At 37.2% G+C, this 17,193-nt stretch overlaps 2 protein-coding genes across 10 annotated transcripts in view; one reads left to right on the forward strand and one right to left on the reverse strand.

Annotated features, from left to right (window-relative positions):
• LOC309500108 (uncharacterized protein) overlaps positions 1–17,193 on the reverse strand; it is a 62,839-nt gene that overhangs the window by 15,527 nt on the left and 30,119 nt on the right. The window lies entirely within an intron of this gene.
• LOC309500383 (uncharacterized protein) overlaps positions 1–17,193 on the forward strand; it is a 29,302-nt gene that overhangs the window by 1,461 nt on the left and 10,648 nt on the right. For 2 of the 5 annotated variants that reach the window (XM_082172010.1, XM_082172006.1), the window contains exons 2-3: positions 1,038–1,311; positions 13,659–14,868. In XM_082172010.1, the coding sequence (XP_082028136.1) occupies positions 1,152–1,311; positions 13,659–14,868 (1,370 nt within the window). In that variant the 5' untranslated portion in view covers positions 1,038–1,151. Of the gene's footprint in view, positions 1–1,037; positions 1,312–13,658; positions 14,869–14,953; positions 16,789–17,193 lie in introns of those variants that run through there. The other 3 variants (XM_082172009.1, XM_082172007.1, XM_082172008.1) reach the window with 3 other exon arrangements.

Raw genomic sequence — 17,193 nt, forward strand, 5'->3', positions numbered from 1 at the left:
ACAGAACCTTTATTAATTTAAGTAATCTCTATTTGTGACCCTGGATCACAAAACCAGTCTTATGTTGCACGGGTATATTTGTGGCAATAGCCAACAAAACATTGTATGGGTCAAAATTGTAGATTTTTCTTTTATGCCAAAAATCATTAGGATATTAAGTAAAGATCATGTTCCAGGACAATATTTTGTAAATTTCCCACCTTAAATATATAAAACATTTATTTTTGTGAATGGATGCAGCACTATCGCCAATAGAAATTGACAACTTTAAAGGAGATTTTCTCAATATTTAGATTTTTCTGTACCGTCAGATTCCAGATTTTCAAATAGTTGTATCTCGGCCAAATATTGTCCTATCCTAACAAACCATACATCAATGGAAAGATTATGTATTCAGCTTTCAAATGATGTATAAATCTCAATTTAAAAAAAATTACCCATAAGACTGGTTTTGTGGTCCAGGGTCACATTTGGTTATTTTCTTCTTCTTTTTTTGCTAACAAAAAGTATTCTCGTCGCTTGATAAATCATGATGATTGTCAGTTTCTGCACATAAAAACTGTTACGTGTTAGAGATATTTTCTTTGTGTTAGGCCTATTGGTTGTTTTATCCATGTCATATTGAGAGAAATAACAGTATTATCTTTTAATAGAGCAGTTTTATAGTCTTTTGTCACCTGACTCAAATAATGTGTTTCTAACGGCAAACACTCAGAATAAAGTGAGATGATCTGCTGATGATCCTGAATGGCTTGTTGAATCAGTGTTGATAGTCTGAGGCTCATCAATATTAACAGATCTGCGGAAAACACTCTTTATTTCATGACAATAGTTCCTGTTTTCACCTCATTTATTATGCTGATGTCTTCAGATCTCCTGTAAATTGACACCTAAAGCTCATTTCATTGGTGTGAATAGACTGAGAGTAATTGTTGGTTTCTAGAGATGCAGACATAAATGCTTAAATATAATTTAGCATTAAAACAAATAATATATTAAAACAAACTCAGTAACTGATATATTTTTTATTTTTGCAGATCTGTAATTCATCATCAGTGAAGGTCCTCCCACAGCAATCACATCATCAGTGAAGCTCCTCCCACAGCAATCACATCATCAGTGAAGCTCCTCCCACTGCAATTCTCCAATAAATGCTGGAATATTCCCATCAGCTACAAGTGAAGACGAGCACAGAGCATCAGGAAGAGCTGATATCTGTAAAGACTGAGTTTATTAAAGAGGACAGTGAGAACATGAGAGATCCAGAACCCTGCAGAATGAAACACACTGAAGATCCTGAAGAACAAAGAGGTTGGTGTTTATTCTTCATTCATTCATGATGCTGAAGAACATTCATGTCAGAAAAATTCAAGCACTTCTTCACATTTAGATGCAGTTACACTATGGGAAATGGTACAAAGTGTTCTTGTTTGTTTACAACAAAAGGGAGGTTTGAGAATCTGTTGTATTGATTGTCACCATCAGGTCCATCTAAATATTTTAGCTGTTTTATTTTACATTTATAACTGGCTCTCATTTTTTTGCAACCATGTTACCAAACATTTTGACAGTTCTCAATTTTCGATTAGATTTCTATTCACAAGCTTGCGATTCGATATCGATTGTTTTGGATATACTGAGATAAAGTACATGGCAGGGAAAGAAAATCTCTCAAGTAATGCTGTAAACTACACATGGGAGTCAGTTGGTACTACATTAATATAATATTGAAGGTTAACATTTACTGATTTGTATACAAGTTTTACGCTTAAATTACATTCAAGGGTGTTTTTTATAATAAAGTTATACTAACTTTACAATTACATAATCATATTTCTACCTTTAAACGGCACCTATTATGACCCTTTTCACAAGATGTAAAATAAGTCTGTCATATTGTTAAATTCGCTGATAATCGGGTGACCAGATGGCAAACCAGAATTTAAAAACCCGACAAAGCTATGGGTTCACGCACAACTCTCTCATTCGTCATGACGTTATAACATTTCGTCTCGTCTCGTTTTGGTCAATGAAAATTAAAGGGGTCATATAATGGTACATGCACTTTTATAAGTTGATTGTACTGAAATGTTTGTTGGCAGTGCCTGTATACAACCATAATAAAATGATAAAAATCCATCTAGTGTTTTTTTTTTACCTTTTTATATGTTTCCTCCTGTCTCAAATCAAGCTGTTCAATATTGTGACGTCACAATATCGACGCCCCTCCCACGATGCCTGATTGACAGCAGCGTTTCAAACACAGACCCGCCCTCGTGAGCGAGCTGAGCGAGCACGCGCCGACGCGCGTTCATTGCTGATAGCTGGAGTGCTGAGTAGAATGGCGTCAGTCTAAGAGATTGTGGTGTTCTTGGGTGTAATAACGAACACAGCAGTCATATTGATGATGTCCCTAAATCCGAACCGCTGAAGACGCAGTGGCTGAGTTTGTTTTCGAAGGAAATATTCCCCACGATCAACGTCAATGCTTTCATGTTTGCGCGAGTCTTTTCACCAGACTGCTTTACAAACGAGGGTCAGTATAACGCTGGTTATTTGCTAAGAAGCTGCTCCTGAAAAAAACGATCAGTACCAACTATTCGTGTTCCTGCTGAACCTCCAGAAGAACAAGTGAGTGTAACGTTTTATTGACCTTTATATTAATCTTTATATTAATCTTTGCAAATAGCTTGCACGCTTCACGATGAATGCGGCTATTTTTACACTCAGGGTACATTATGGCATGTTTTCTATGTACAACGTTATCAATATAATTCATAATCCCACGTTTACACGTTATGGTTATTGTGTTACAAACGGTGTACGTACAGAACAGAGGGGCGGGTTGAGCAAAGCCCATTATCATTTATAGACGTATGCACTTAAAAGGCGTGCTGAAAACAGAGCTGTTTTTGACCAGGTAAAATGAGTGTTTTCTTACAATACTAATGAGAATTTTTAATTAACCCTCAGGGCTTCTTCGTAAAATAGTCACAGTTAGCTTCCTCCCACCCGAAAACGGGCGAAGCCTTAATTTTACTTTACTTTTTCCCAGGATAACCAATCAAATATATTTTTGTTCTATAATGTTTTCTGATTATTATTTAGAAATTTTAGAATTTATGATACTTTGCATTAATTATATAATTTTTATGAGCTATTTTTTCCATTAGAATTAATATATATATATTTTTATTCTATTTATTTTATTTTATTTTTCAATAAATGCAACATTTCACATCAAAATAGAGTGCAGGCCTAAAAAAAATGTAGGCCTATAGGCGGCCTATAGCTTTTTTATTTATTTATTTGATTTATTCCCATTCGGAAAGAATTTTTTTATTACTAAGCAACCACTGAATGGAACAACACAAATTATATATCATTTTAAAGCTTAGGATCTCAGCTTTTTAATGCATCTAATTACATTTATTAACTCCTAACGACTGCTGAGTAATCCCTCTAAAACCGAGTGTAACGCCAGCAGGCGCCACCTAGCTTATTTGCACTCTTGATGTTTTAGAGTGTCACCCCTTCATTGCTGTACACTTTTTTTCAGCACAGTGGCTGATCTGTAGCTTGTACCACCAAAAGTTTCTCTGAGTTTTCCTATTTTTTCGTATTTCCCATTAATTTCCTATGTCGCCCGTTTTCGGGCGGGAGGAAGCTAAGTGTGACTTTTTTTTACGACCCTTTAACATATCAGAATCATCTCCTTGATTTTTTTTATGGGAAAAGTCACCAAGTTTCACCCCCATCCGATGAAGCAAAAAAATTAAACAATTCGAAACGTTCAAGTTTTCGCCCGTTTTCGGTTAAAGTATATTACAAACTTTTAATTTAGACCCTAAAGAATCATATTAGCTTGTACAAAAATGACATTATATGACCCCTTTAAGAGACATTTTAGCATAGTTTTTATTTTGTAAACCACATTTAGTCTTGTTTTTATTCGTCAACAATATTGCATTTATACATTTATTTTAGTAATCGTCAAATGACCAGCATTCTGGTCTCGTTTTCGTCAGGTGATAAAGGTTCGTTGACGACGATATTTCGTCATAATTTTCGTTGACGAAAGCGCTGGAGGTGGACACACACAAACTCAGACACACATTTTTGGAATGACTGATCGCGAGAGGAAAAAAATAAGTTTTAGTCGCATAACATTGGTTTATGGAAACGCCGTCATTTCGCAATAGTTGTTTATCGATATTTAGAAAAAAAAAACGCAAAAGTTTTGTGCGAATCTGTAATGGAAACGCGACAGAGAGAGAGAGGGAGCAAGCAGCGCACAGCTCTACAATAAAATACAATTTTACCCATATTAAATAGTTAAAAAATCTGAATCAATCCGTGGCGGTCAGCGTTGATATTGAAATTAATGAATGTATGGGAATCCCTGTATATATGTGTATATATATATATATTAGGGCTCTCAACGAATATTGTAAATTCGAATATATATATATATATATATATATATATATATATATATATATATATATATATATATATTTGAATAGTTAAAAAAAAAGGAATTTGAAAATTAATATTCGAATTAGGGGTGTGCGATAATGACGATTTTTGATCGTGGACGATTAAAATGTCTCCACGATCTGCTTTTGAAGAAATGTCGTAGTATCGTCTCTGTCCCACCATACTGAACAACGCGATGTATATTCATTCACATAAAATGTTAACGCAGCGGAACGGGACACTGCAGTTCACAAAAGTTCATAATTTGCATGTGCTTTAATGCCTTGTCGGTTAAACATTTAATTCGCGTGCTGATGCGCGGTTCTAACGTGTGCTTCTCAGCGCGTAAGTTACATGTGAAGCTCGCATGCACAAAAGCCTGTCTAACTTAACGTTAGTGTCTACCAGCGCCTGGATATACTGGACTAAGTTATCTTTCGAGTCTTATTGTGCTAATACTGTTAAATACACACAAGGTTTACATAAACAAAGTCGGTTATGTCTAAAGTGAAAGCAAACTTGAGAAAATTGAGAGAAAATCTGCTTGTCGGTTAAACATTTAAAACATGTTTAAACATCGCGCGCAGCTCTTAAAGAGACAGTACTGTAGTAATAGTAAAAACGCTGCCGCTTGTCCTTAAAGGGATAGTTCACCCAAAAATAACAATTATCTCATTATTTACACACTCTAATGTTGTTCCAAACCTGTATTAATTTCATTCTAATATTTCCTAATATTTTTATAATATTAATATTTTGAATAATGTGGCTATCCAACAGTAGCTGGTCCCCATTGACTTCCATAGGAGAAAAATATACTAAGTCACTGGGGTACATCAACTGTTTGGTTACCCACATCCTTTCAAATAACTTTTATTTTCAACAGAAGAAAGAAACTTATTCGAGTTTAAAACAACTTGAGAGTAAATTATGACAATTTGAATTTTTAGGAGAACTATCCCTTTAATGTTAATAACAACAAAATGCAAAGAGAAAATCACTCACTGCTCTTGACTGATAACTTTAATAGTAGCTTTAATAAGTATCAATGTATAATTTATACAGTGAAGTCTATGTTTTGTTTTATTTTCATATTTGTTCATTTAATTACTTTCTTCAATGCTACTGTTAAATACACCTACTGTAGCTGAAAACATAAAGCACTGTTTATTTAGTTTGTATATTAAGTTGTGTATGTGTAATGATCTTTGATCTTAATATTTAATAGCAAAGAAAATAATGACAATTTTTTTTATCTTCGCCCCTGTCTGTTATATTTTGTTACCTAAGGCTTTGTTTTTAAAATATGGATATTAGTTTGGCTGTAATGCTCAATCACAAAATAGTAAAACCAACATAAAAAAGAATCGTGATAAAATCGTTAATCGTGATTTTCCTGAAAAAAATCGTGATATGATATTTTTGCCATATCGCCCACCCCTAATTCGAATGTGGAAAAACGCCCGCGATAGCAGAGGCGCGGCTGTCTGCTTTGCGAGTGGGCGCGCTGCCTGAGGGGTCAAGAAGCGTTAACGGTAAACAAAAACATTACTAAAGAGTAGGCTACTGTACGGACTGAATAGATATTGCGCAGCATGAATAGGTAGGTTAGATACAGCAGTTTCATGCACTGCAGGCTTCCACTGGTTTGATTATTTACCGCTTCATGTCAAGGAAAAGTTCAATTTTTACCACAGCACGCAGCGGGTGAGGGCGAGAGAGAGAAAGAGTGCCTGCGACTGAGCGAGCGAGAGTGAGGTCTGCGGTCTTGGCCATTAGGAGATTTACTTGTTTGTTTTTGTGTAGGAATAGCCTACGTTGTCAAATATGTTTAAACTTAAATAAACTACCTATACAAGTAGTTATGTCTCTCTGTATTAAGTTGTCCTGTTATTGACGTAATGTGCGTCATTGACAAAATGCGCAACCAGATGTTCGAATAGTTCGAATTTTCCTGTGTTTTTTAGAGAGAATATTCGAATGTCATTTTTGAGCAGTTTTGACAGCCCTAATATATATGAAGTGATTTCAATGTTAAAGTCAATGCAAAGACGCGTTTATGCGCGTCTGGAGGTCCTGCTGCGCGAATGAGGCGTTTAGCGCGGCGCGCGCGACCAGTTCGCGTCAAACCTTTTGCTTTTTACGCGCGTCAATTTCTCTCTGGACGTGCGCGTGGATTCAAAATGTTCAACGCGGTAGACATGAGTTTGACTAGCTATTCGCGTTTGGTGTGAACTGTGAACGCACAGTAACAGGGAAACTTGCTACTGAACACAGACTGTTTCTGCTGTTCCCCGATGAAAGATACCTGTTGATACCTGTTCAGAAAAAAAGAAAAAAAAAGAAAACAGGACTCTGATGGTAACTTGTTAACAAGATAGATAAAAGGTAATGCCCTGGCAGTGGCAAATAGCTTTGGTTTAATATTTGATTTGATTACATTAATGTTTAAGTTGAGATTTACAAGAAATATTTTATTGCTACTGTGTAAAGGGAATACTGCTGGTAAAAAGCACATTAGGCTATTTGTTTAGAGTTTTTGCAAAATGTTGTTGCACTTTTTTGTATATAGCAGTACATTTAGATCTGCTATACACTATACTTTAGAATTCATTATTAAATTTTGCTCGTAACAATGCGATTAATATCGATTAATCGCAAGAAAATCATGCGATTAATCGCGATTAAAAATGTTAATCATTGCCCAGCACTAATATATATACTAGACTATTTTTACCATGCTGTTTTATTATAGAATATAAAAACATCTTCGTGTCGAACATAATACAAGCACTGAAAGGTTGCCTACCATTCTAGTTCACATTTCAAAATGTTTCTGTCTATACATGTACATATATGACATTAGGCTTAGTTCATGTTTTTACTCCAAACACCACCAGTTTTTATCTTACCTTAAAAATAGTCTCATCTTCAAATCACGTTCTTCTAATTCTTCTGAGGTAAATCCAAGGTAAACAGCACAGCACAGCACAAGAGTCTTCCAAACTCGATGAAAAGCAGAGGAGTAAGTTACAGAAGTCTCTGATTCTTTGTTTTGAGGTAATGAGCGCATTTACAGAAGTCTAAAAACATAAACACCTGTCTTCTAAAAGATGTGACGTGTTTCAAAGATGGGTGTTTACAGCTTAACGTGATTGTTTTAAAACCACTGGCAAATTTGCCAAAACGTACTAATTCCTGTTCCAACGCTTCATCCGGAATGAAAGGTGGAACATTCGATACCGTATTTTTAACTGTCGGAGCGTATAACGGAGTAACCTGAACAAAGTTTTCATTTATAACGAGACCATTCTCGATTAAACGATTGACAAAATTTTGTTCTTTCAAAAACACTACTACAGCTTTATTCATACGAGAAGCGGACACCATATTCTCGTGTCCTACTTCCCCTCCAGCTGAAATAAGCACGTCTAAGCCATTGCGCAAGGACAAAGACGGCATCTCCTCATGAGACGCCATCTCTCCCTGCGCAATACCGACAAAAATTAAGTCAAAAAACTCATTTTAAACCATGCAGAAAAAAAAGAATAAACAAAATCCCCGTAATTGTGAAAAAAAAAAAAAAACACAGCTCAGGTCTCACCCCGCACCACTCTCACCCACAAACTCCCAACATGCACCACGTGTGAGAGAGAGAGAGAGAGACACAGAAAAGAAGAGCCCCCAAGAAAGGGTCCCAAAGAGAAGATAGCCAACGCATCAAAAAGCCAGAGCAACAGTTACAATCTTCTTTTATCCTTTTCTTGACCATGTGACTAAAACCCAAATGTGAGACATTCAAACTGACCAATCAGATAATTACACTCCCACCACTGTACTAAAGGTGTGACAATTCTGCAAGCCTAGATCACTATCAGCCCCATCTGTGCCTTAGGAACTCCAAATGGTCATTGTGGCAAATATCTTTGTTTATTTAAAATATCTTGAATTATTTTCAATCCTACATATTTAAATCAAGACTTCTCAGTAATTCTGAGGATATTACTATAAATCACAGCAACACCCACATCACAGCAATGGACGTTGGTTTATATAATATCACAGCCACCGCATTAGACATTATTATTATTATTATTAATCGAAGGCGTGTTATCCAAGCATTAATGGCAGGGAAAGACCCTTATACTGCGAACGACATAAAGCCTAAGCAGTTTCTGGGTGTTTCGCCCTCATTTCTGCTCCGAGTTTTTGATTGTGGCATTTATTTGAGATTTAGAAACCAGTATTCCTATAGGCTAATTATTGTTTCTTTTATTAATTTAATAAAGAACTCTGTCTCGTATTCTGTCCAAACGATCCATGTAGGCTACTTTTGTTTCCATTCGTTTTTCCTTTTTTAACCCGTAGGCTAATTGAAAACGAAAAATGAACGGTTGTTGTCTTTTTAAAACGCAAAGTTGAACACCAAAATTTTAATTTGAACTGGCTAGACCAACTGCTGCGCAAAAAAGTAAATATCGACGAATTTTCAGATTTGTTTTCAGTTTATGACATTTTGCCCCTTTATTAAACATTTAAAATATTCACAAATTAATATGGAAAACATCTCGATTTTACTGGTTTTCTAAGGCCAAATTAGAACCTGGAATTGATGTTTTCCCGCAGTGCTGAATGAGAAGAGCCATTAATATTATTAATAAACTATTGTTTTGGCTAAAATCACATCTCCATCTCCGCTGTTAAGCAGACGGATTACATAATCAGAAAGGTATTAGCTTTCGATTCGAATTTGTTAGTTTTAAAGTGGACATTTGAAGCTTTTGTTTCAGTTCTCGCGCTTCAGTTTACGGAGATCATGAAAGTGCGTCTGATTGTTTTCTTTTATTTTACAAAAGCAGATCGTTTTCTTGTTTTTGTGAGTTTACACAAATAAAAGTAGTTGAGAACAATGTATTATTATTTTCTGTATGAACAGAAATGATAGAGTATTTTAAGTTGTTTCCACTGTTGATAGGAAAATGCAAGTGTTAGCGCTCGCGCCTCCGTGTCATGCAGTGCGCGCATCACACTCAGCTTCCTTTTATGCATAAAAGCGTCTTCTAAATATAGCCTATTAAATGTTATAATAAAATAATATAAAATTATTATTATTTGTGTAGCTATACATGGACCTCAAACACACTGCGTCTTCTAAGTCAGGTGACTGTAAATGCGCAAAAACTGTTTCCATTGCAGTTTTGCGAAATATTCCTTTTTCGAATTGCCTGAAAAACCACCTCATGAAAGCGTAAAAACTTTTTTGCGATAAACGGACTGTAACAACAATGGCATCTGCTTTTCGCATTAAGTGGATCATGTGATGGCAAAACACATCGTCTTTGTCCTTGCTGGTTAATAATTGCCCCACGAGGACCAATTTACCAGCACCCATGTGACTCGTATCCCCCAACTTTACAGCCTCAGGACATTCCGCACACACACACAAACACCCTTTTGTGTATAACTGAGAATAAGAGAAATATCTGTAATTTTATTTTATAATATGTGTACCTTCCTATATGCACGTGTGATAGAGGTTTGGTTTGCTAGAGTATAGTTTTGAATTCTAAATGTTCATTGAAGGGAATTCCTCAGTCGTGTCTTGTTGTAACCCTACCTCAGACCATAAAACTTTACGACCCAGGAAAGCAGGCATTCCAGCATTACACACACACACACACACACACACACACACACACACACACACACACACACACACACACACACACACACACTCTGGACTTTGAAACAGATATTCCCCCACATAACAAGCCACTGAATGTTGATATGTATTCCTATGTTTCTCAAAGTGTCGTCACTTGCCATAACGGAAACACTGACAACTTTATTGTGTGTTTAATCAAACTTTATTTGTGTGTAATTATGCATATAAGTGTAACGTTATGTTTCCCCAATCTTTACCCGTCATAATTGATATCTCTGTAATCCTCTCCAGCTGGCGGAGTTGAATTCCGATAGCAGAATTCAGTGATGCGCATTGTTTTATAAGTTCATATGTCTGGAGAAAATCCTCTCAAGTAAAGTCAATCATGACTCATTCGAGTGGGCGTGTCTAACCGGACAAAGGAATCTTCCCGCTCGAAAAATCTCGACAGCTGATTCGTCCTACACGAAGGAGGGGACGGCACATTAGACACTGATAAAAGTCCAGACCTTCAGTTAACTCTTCCTCTTCTCTTATCGCTTCCAACTCAACTTCCGCTCTTCGGACCTCCTTCTCCCCGGCGCAGCGCTTCTCCAAGGAACATCTGAAGGAGGCCCTGGCCTTCTCCATCGAACGAACCCATGTTCGAGTCGTAACAGCCGGTCTTTGCAACTAAGATTTCCAGCCTCTCCCATCCCGGGAGACGAATCTGAACTTTCTCGGTAACGTTAAATTCAAGTGAGCCTTTACATCGTTTTGCGAAACGACCCAGAAGACAAAGCTAGACGCAAACCAGCCGGACACGCGCACGCGCGCGTCCCCTTTTCAGCATCACACTGAAAGAGTACCACATCTCGCAAGTATCTTTCTCTCTAACAGCTGATTCCTGGTGTTTAGCTTGTAGGTCTGTGAATTAAGTTACCCTCTATCTCTTTCTTTCTTTCTTTCTTTCTTTCTTTCTTTCTTTCTTTCTTTCTTTCTTTCTTTCTTTCTTTCTTTCTTTCTTTCTTTCTTTCTTTCTTTCTTTCTTTCTTTCTTTCTTTCATGTCATTCATTCCGATCACGTCATGTTTGTTTAAATGTTTGTTTGCTTTATTGTTTGCATTTTACGTTTATATTTGTAGCTTATAATCTCTAGCGTGTGCCATTTTATTAATAAACCCATTTATACTTTTAACTGTCTCTGTGTTTGAAAACCCACTTTTTATGAAGTCAATGAAACAAAAGATCTATAAAGCTACAGGCTCTATATTATAAAACTACTTTGAGCAGTTTTAATTTATAAACCCAAAGAGGTTTTGTCTTCGTGGCCAGAAGATAAACTTTCTTGGAGTTTTGTAAACAGGAATACTTCTTCTTAACTGTGATAGTCTTACATTTATTCGCGGGACGAATAACGGATGACGGAACCAGTTACAGAACGAGGCATTTCCTATAATTGATAAAGTAAATGCATATGCGATTTATGAATTATGACCATGAGTTATGATTATTAATATTGCTAAAATTCCCTATATCCTTGAGCTAATTCGCATTAACCCAGAGGCATTTACGTTACAGGACGTTTTTGCGAAATTGACGTGTTTCCATTGTGCATATTTTCAATTCGCAATTTCAATTTGCGCAATTTGAAGGGTAATGGAAACGCGGCTAAAGTCTCTATATGATGATATCTAGGTGAAAGAGGCTCTATGTGATGGGATTTATCTGACCTTGGTGACGCGAGGCCGCTAGCAGACGGTCGGTTTAGCCTGTTTAGGTTTAGGTCTGTCTGCTTCCTGACCTGAGCCCCAGATTGTCATGTTTGAGCTCTAAGACTATGTGCCATATTACTAGAGAGAAGAGCAGAACCATCCCAGGTCAGGGCTGCCCCAAAAACTTTTCCAATTGTCTATGAATTCGATAATATTTTGCGTACACAACCTCGACAGCCAGCCATTGAGTGAGGACAATCTACTAACTATCTCATCACTCCTGCAAACAGGACGGGGGCCAGAGCAAATTACAGTGCCTGACATCGTACTTGCAAGTTCACACACCCTCTTTAATGTTAATTTTGGTGATCTCCGACTGGCGGAGTTTAACATCATTAGTGACGACTTGAATAATAATCTTAGAGAATTTACGATTAGCATTAGCACTTTTAAATTTGCTTTGATGTCAGGCGCTCTGGCTCCCGGCAAACATGTGACTGTAGTCGCTGGTGTCTCTATTTTCACCGTGTAATCGAATCGCCAGTAACTAGGGCACAATCAACAGGCTTCTCAGTGGGTGTTTCACTGAGTGGGGAGAATCTGTTTGATGTTGTAATCGGAACGGAAGAGCGGTGTTTTGTCCCACGACTACAGCGTCTTACCGTCACCCAATTGCCCTGCTGCACGGGCTCTGCAGCCGGAACCGAACAATGTACAGAGTTCACTAAGCTAGTCGCATCCAATACATTGTCTAAAGCCCTTGCACTCTTACAATTAACCTTGATTAAAGTTGGGATGTGTGTCTCTAGTTCTGAAATCTTCTCCACCAGCCTGACTATCTCCCTGCATTTATCACATGTAAAACCTGTGCTGGCAGAGAAGGATATGCTATACATGTTACATGAGGTGCAGGTGACAATAAGAGGAGAAGATGACATGACTCACCATGTTTGTTGATTGATACTCACCACAGTTTTTTGATGAACTCGTAAAAGGCGCAAGAGAAAAAGATCAAATTCAAAATAAATAAGAGCGCATGGAAGGCGCGAGCGCGCTAGAGAATAAAAATAAAATAAAATAAAGAGCGCACGGATGGCACACTAACAGGCTAGCAAATTACTAGCGTGTTGTGCTAGCAATAATGATTTAGATTGAAGCTAGCGATGTCAGGTTAATGTGTGATGTTGATTTAAGTTATATTTAGTATAAATAACAAGGAATGATAGTAAATAATGATTAAAAACAGAAAGATACAAAGCTTACAGACACAAACTAATGTAATGCAGCAGCACAAGGTTACAAATACATCTGACTAAAGTAAATTAGAATCAAACAATCCTTCAATTGGTAAAGGTTTGGCCATTTTTTTTGTACATAAAGTACAAAACATTGTTCATTTCAAAATATATTATTTTGTATGTAGCCTATTAAATCTCCTGCTGTTTATGATGTCATCTGTTATAATAAACAGCAGTCAAGATGAAAAAGAAAAACAGTACTTGAATTGAAAACGTTATGGCACAGTTGTATGTTTAATGTGTTTATTACTTTAGAAAAGTGTGTCATTGATCAGATATTTTAATAGTTCTCTTGACAGAAACATGGGATTTGTGCCTATAATGTTTTAAAAGTAATAATTGGAAGATCTATGTTCCTCATTCATGGAGATTTTCAGGGACATGCATAATTTATAAAAACTCATCAAAATGATGGGAATATTTTAGGGCTCAGTTTATGCCCTTTCATTTTATAACACTATTTCTCTCTTTGAATTTTTATGTACTGAAAATGCAATTAAACTTTTTTTTCTTTCATTTCAGACCTGATGAAAGTGAAGGAGGAGAGTGAAGAACTGAGTGAAGTGAAGGAGGAGCGTGAAGAACTGAGTGAAGTAAAGGAGGAGAGTGAAGAACTGAGTGAAGTGAAGGAGGAGAGTGAAGAACTGAGTGAAGTGAAGGAGGAACATCATGTCAAACCTGGAGAAAAACCTTTGAGTTGCTCAAAGACTAAAAATACATTTTTAAGTTTCACAGCCAAACATAGTCTTGAGATTCACATGAAGATCCACACCGGAGAGAAGCCGTTCTCATGTAATCAGTGTGGAAAGAGTTTCACAACCAAACAAAATCGGGAGATTCACATGAGAGTTCACACTGGAGAAAAGCCGTTCACATGTGATCAGTGTGGAAAGAGTTTCAAAACCAAACAACATTGGGAGATTCACATGAGAGTTCACACTGGAGAAAAGCCGTTCACATGTGATCAGTGTGGAAAGAGTTTCACAACCAAACATAAGCTTGAGATTCACATGAGTGTTCACACTGGAGAGAAGCCATTCACATGTGATCAATGTGGAAAAACTTTAGCAAACAAACATAATCTTGAGATTCACATGACAGTTCACACCGGAGAGAAGCCGTTCTCATGTGATCAGTGTGAGAAGAGTTTCACAAGCAAACAAAATCGGGAGATTCACATGAGAGTTCACACTGGAGAGAAGTCGTTCTCATGTGATCAGTGTGGAAAAAGTTTATCAAACAAAAAAAATCATGAGCATCACACGAGGATCCACACCGGAGAGAAGCTGTTCATTTGTGATCAATGTGGCAAGACGTTTCTTTTGCCATCAAACCTGAAGACACGCCTGGCAGTTCATACAAAGGAGAAGCCACATTCATGTTCTGTATGTGGAAAGAGTTTTTCAGTGCTGAAATATTTACAAACACATCAGAAAATGCACACTGGTGTGAGAGAGTACATGTGCTTTGAGTGTGGGAAGACTTTTACTACAGCGATATATTTAAAACGGCACCAGAGAATTCACACTGGAGAAAAACCTTATAAGTGTTCACACTGTGACAAGAGATTCATTCGGTCAGAACATCTGAAAACACATGAGAGGATCCACACTGGAGAGAAGCCGCACACGTGTGATCAGTGTGGAAAGAGATTCACTACTAAAAGTCACCTGAAGAGACACATGAAGATCCATGCAGTGGAGAAACCACATCATCACAGTCTGAGATCACGGTAAGAAGTTCATCTTTATGTGCTGAGCAACAAAATCTCTTCTGTGTAAGTTAGTCACAGTCCAATATCTCTTCTCCACCTATAGTTGGCGCTGTTTCACTGTGGCTGCTGTTGAATCATCCAGGTTGTGAATGAGGCCGACACCTGATGTGATTGTAAAGCGCTTGGTGTGTACTAGGGATGTTAACCGACAACCGTTTGACCGATGGTTGACCGTATCAACGTTAACCGATCAAAGTTGTCGGTAGTCGGTTAAAAAAAAGAAAGTGATCTCTAAATTAGGCTATTATAGACAGTGGACTAAACACTATAGCCTAAAGTTAGCCATCTCTTTCCAAGATCTTTTTGTGTAAAGTGAACAAATCCCTCACTCAATTTTTCATAACTCGCCTGTTTGTAGGCTACTTAATAAAACAATAAAAACATTTGGTCACAGCGTTTGGGTTCGCGGCTCGCGCGCTCACAAGGTTTGTGAAAAGTATACACTTTTAGCCCAGTGTTGAGAGGAATTAGACAAGGATGTCCGTTATTAGGGATGTTGTATTCGTTGGCCATTGAACCCCTACTTTGCAAGTTAAGGTAAACATTACAAGGGATATCAGTTGAAAGGCTGAAGTTTTTTGCATGCTGATGATGTTACAATTTTTTATGAAGAATGAGAGAGATGTGTCTGGGTTAATAGAAACACTGAAAATTTATGAAAATGCATCAACAGCTAGAGTGAACTGGGAAAAGTGTGAAGGGTTTTATTGTGGACAAAATAAAAATCCACCAGTGCTCCCAGGTGGTGTGAAGTGGAGTGAAGACGGGTTTAAAAGTTTAGGGGGTTATTTTGGGACTGAAACATTTAAGATGAAGAATTGGGAAGGAATGAGGAGAAGATGTGTAGCCGGTTGTCTAAGTGGTCATGGGTGCTACCACAGCTATCCTATAGGGGAAGAGTTTTGGTGACAAACAATCAAGCAGCTTCGGCAAATCATATTTTTAAATATGATTTACATTTGTTTTTAATTAATCTGACAGCAATGGACGTAAAAGACACTTCTGCTTTTTATAAAACAATAGGCCTACTGAAAACATGGACATCAAATTTTCAAGAAAAAAGGAAATGGTCTGATTCTGAATTCTGGATAAACCAGGAACCTCTTTTTAATAATCCATTACTTCAAGCAAAAGTGCTTAATTCGAAAAGCCTTCAGAAAACAATGACAAGAGCTGGATGCACAAGGCAAAAGGACTTAAAACATCACGATGAGTGGAAAAGTCCAGCGGAAATGAGTAATCTTACAGGAATTAAGTCCGTCAGATTCATGAAACATGTAGCCTAATGGATGAGATTGTATCATCTTTTCCTTTTGCTTATCAGAAGTCAAGAGAATTTGAACAAAGAGGAGGAAGAGGATAATTGTCCTGATCTTATTGTTTTAGCAGAGATACATGGTTTTAAAGAGGCTTCAAAGAAAAGTTTGTATTTGACTTGTGTAAAAGTCGCTCATCAATCAGTTCTGAAGGACAGCAGTGAAACAAAGTGGACAGATGTGCTAGGGCCAAACTCTTCTCCTAGAAGATGCTGGAGCTTATTGTATAAATCTCCCATTGAAAAACGAACTGCAGATCTATAATGGAGAATTATACATTAGGCAGTAGCTACGTGGCACATATTGTACACATGGCACATATTGATCCCACTGTAGAAAACAAATGTCCCTTTTGTTATTTACATAACATAAGCGCAATGTCCCCTCTACTTCTCTCTGAGTCGTCCAGACCCAGGGGGGTGCTGTCTGATGGAGGGCAAAGAGGTCCACCTCTGCTTCATAAAATCTGGTCAAGATCTGTTTCACTACTTCTAGGTGGAATTTCCATTCCCCCATCACTAATTTCTGTCTGGACAGTAAATCCACTTCCACATTCAGATGCCCTGGACTACAAACACTGTAATTGATGACAGCATTTATTTTTACTTATTACTTTTGCAGTATGTCCAGAGTGCAACAGAACAGAGAAGGAAACATAATTCCAGCTTTTGCCACTGTCTTTTTTACATATCACGTGGACATGGTTTGATGCAAATGTAAGAAAAATAGCCACACTGTACTCTACATTGTGAGTTGTTGTGAGTTGGGCATGTTGACCATGCAGTTTTCAATAAAGCAGATTTGTTGTCTCAATTCAAGTCAAGTCTGTTTCTTGAAACAAGACGATTCATCTTTTACAAATAACACAGCAGCTTAAAAACCTTATGACATGTCAAAAAAGCTTGTTTCATGTGAGATATGACTCAAAACAAGATATTTTCAAGACAGTTTCACTTAACAAGATATT

This window comes from Leuciscus leuciscus (genome assembly GCF_965113295.1).
Source record: "Leuciscus leuciscus genome assembly, chromosome: 1".
Taxonomy (NCBI): Eukaryota; Metazoa; Chordata; class Actinopteri; order Cypriniformes; family Leuciscidae; genus Leuciscus; species Leuciscus leuciscus.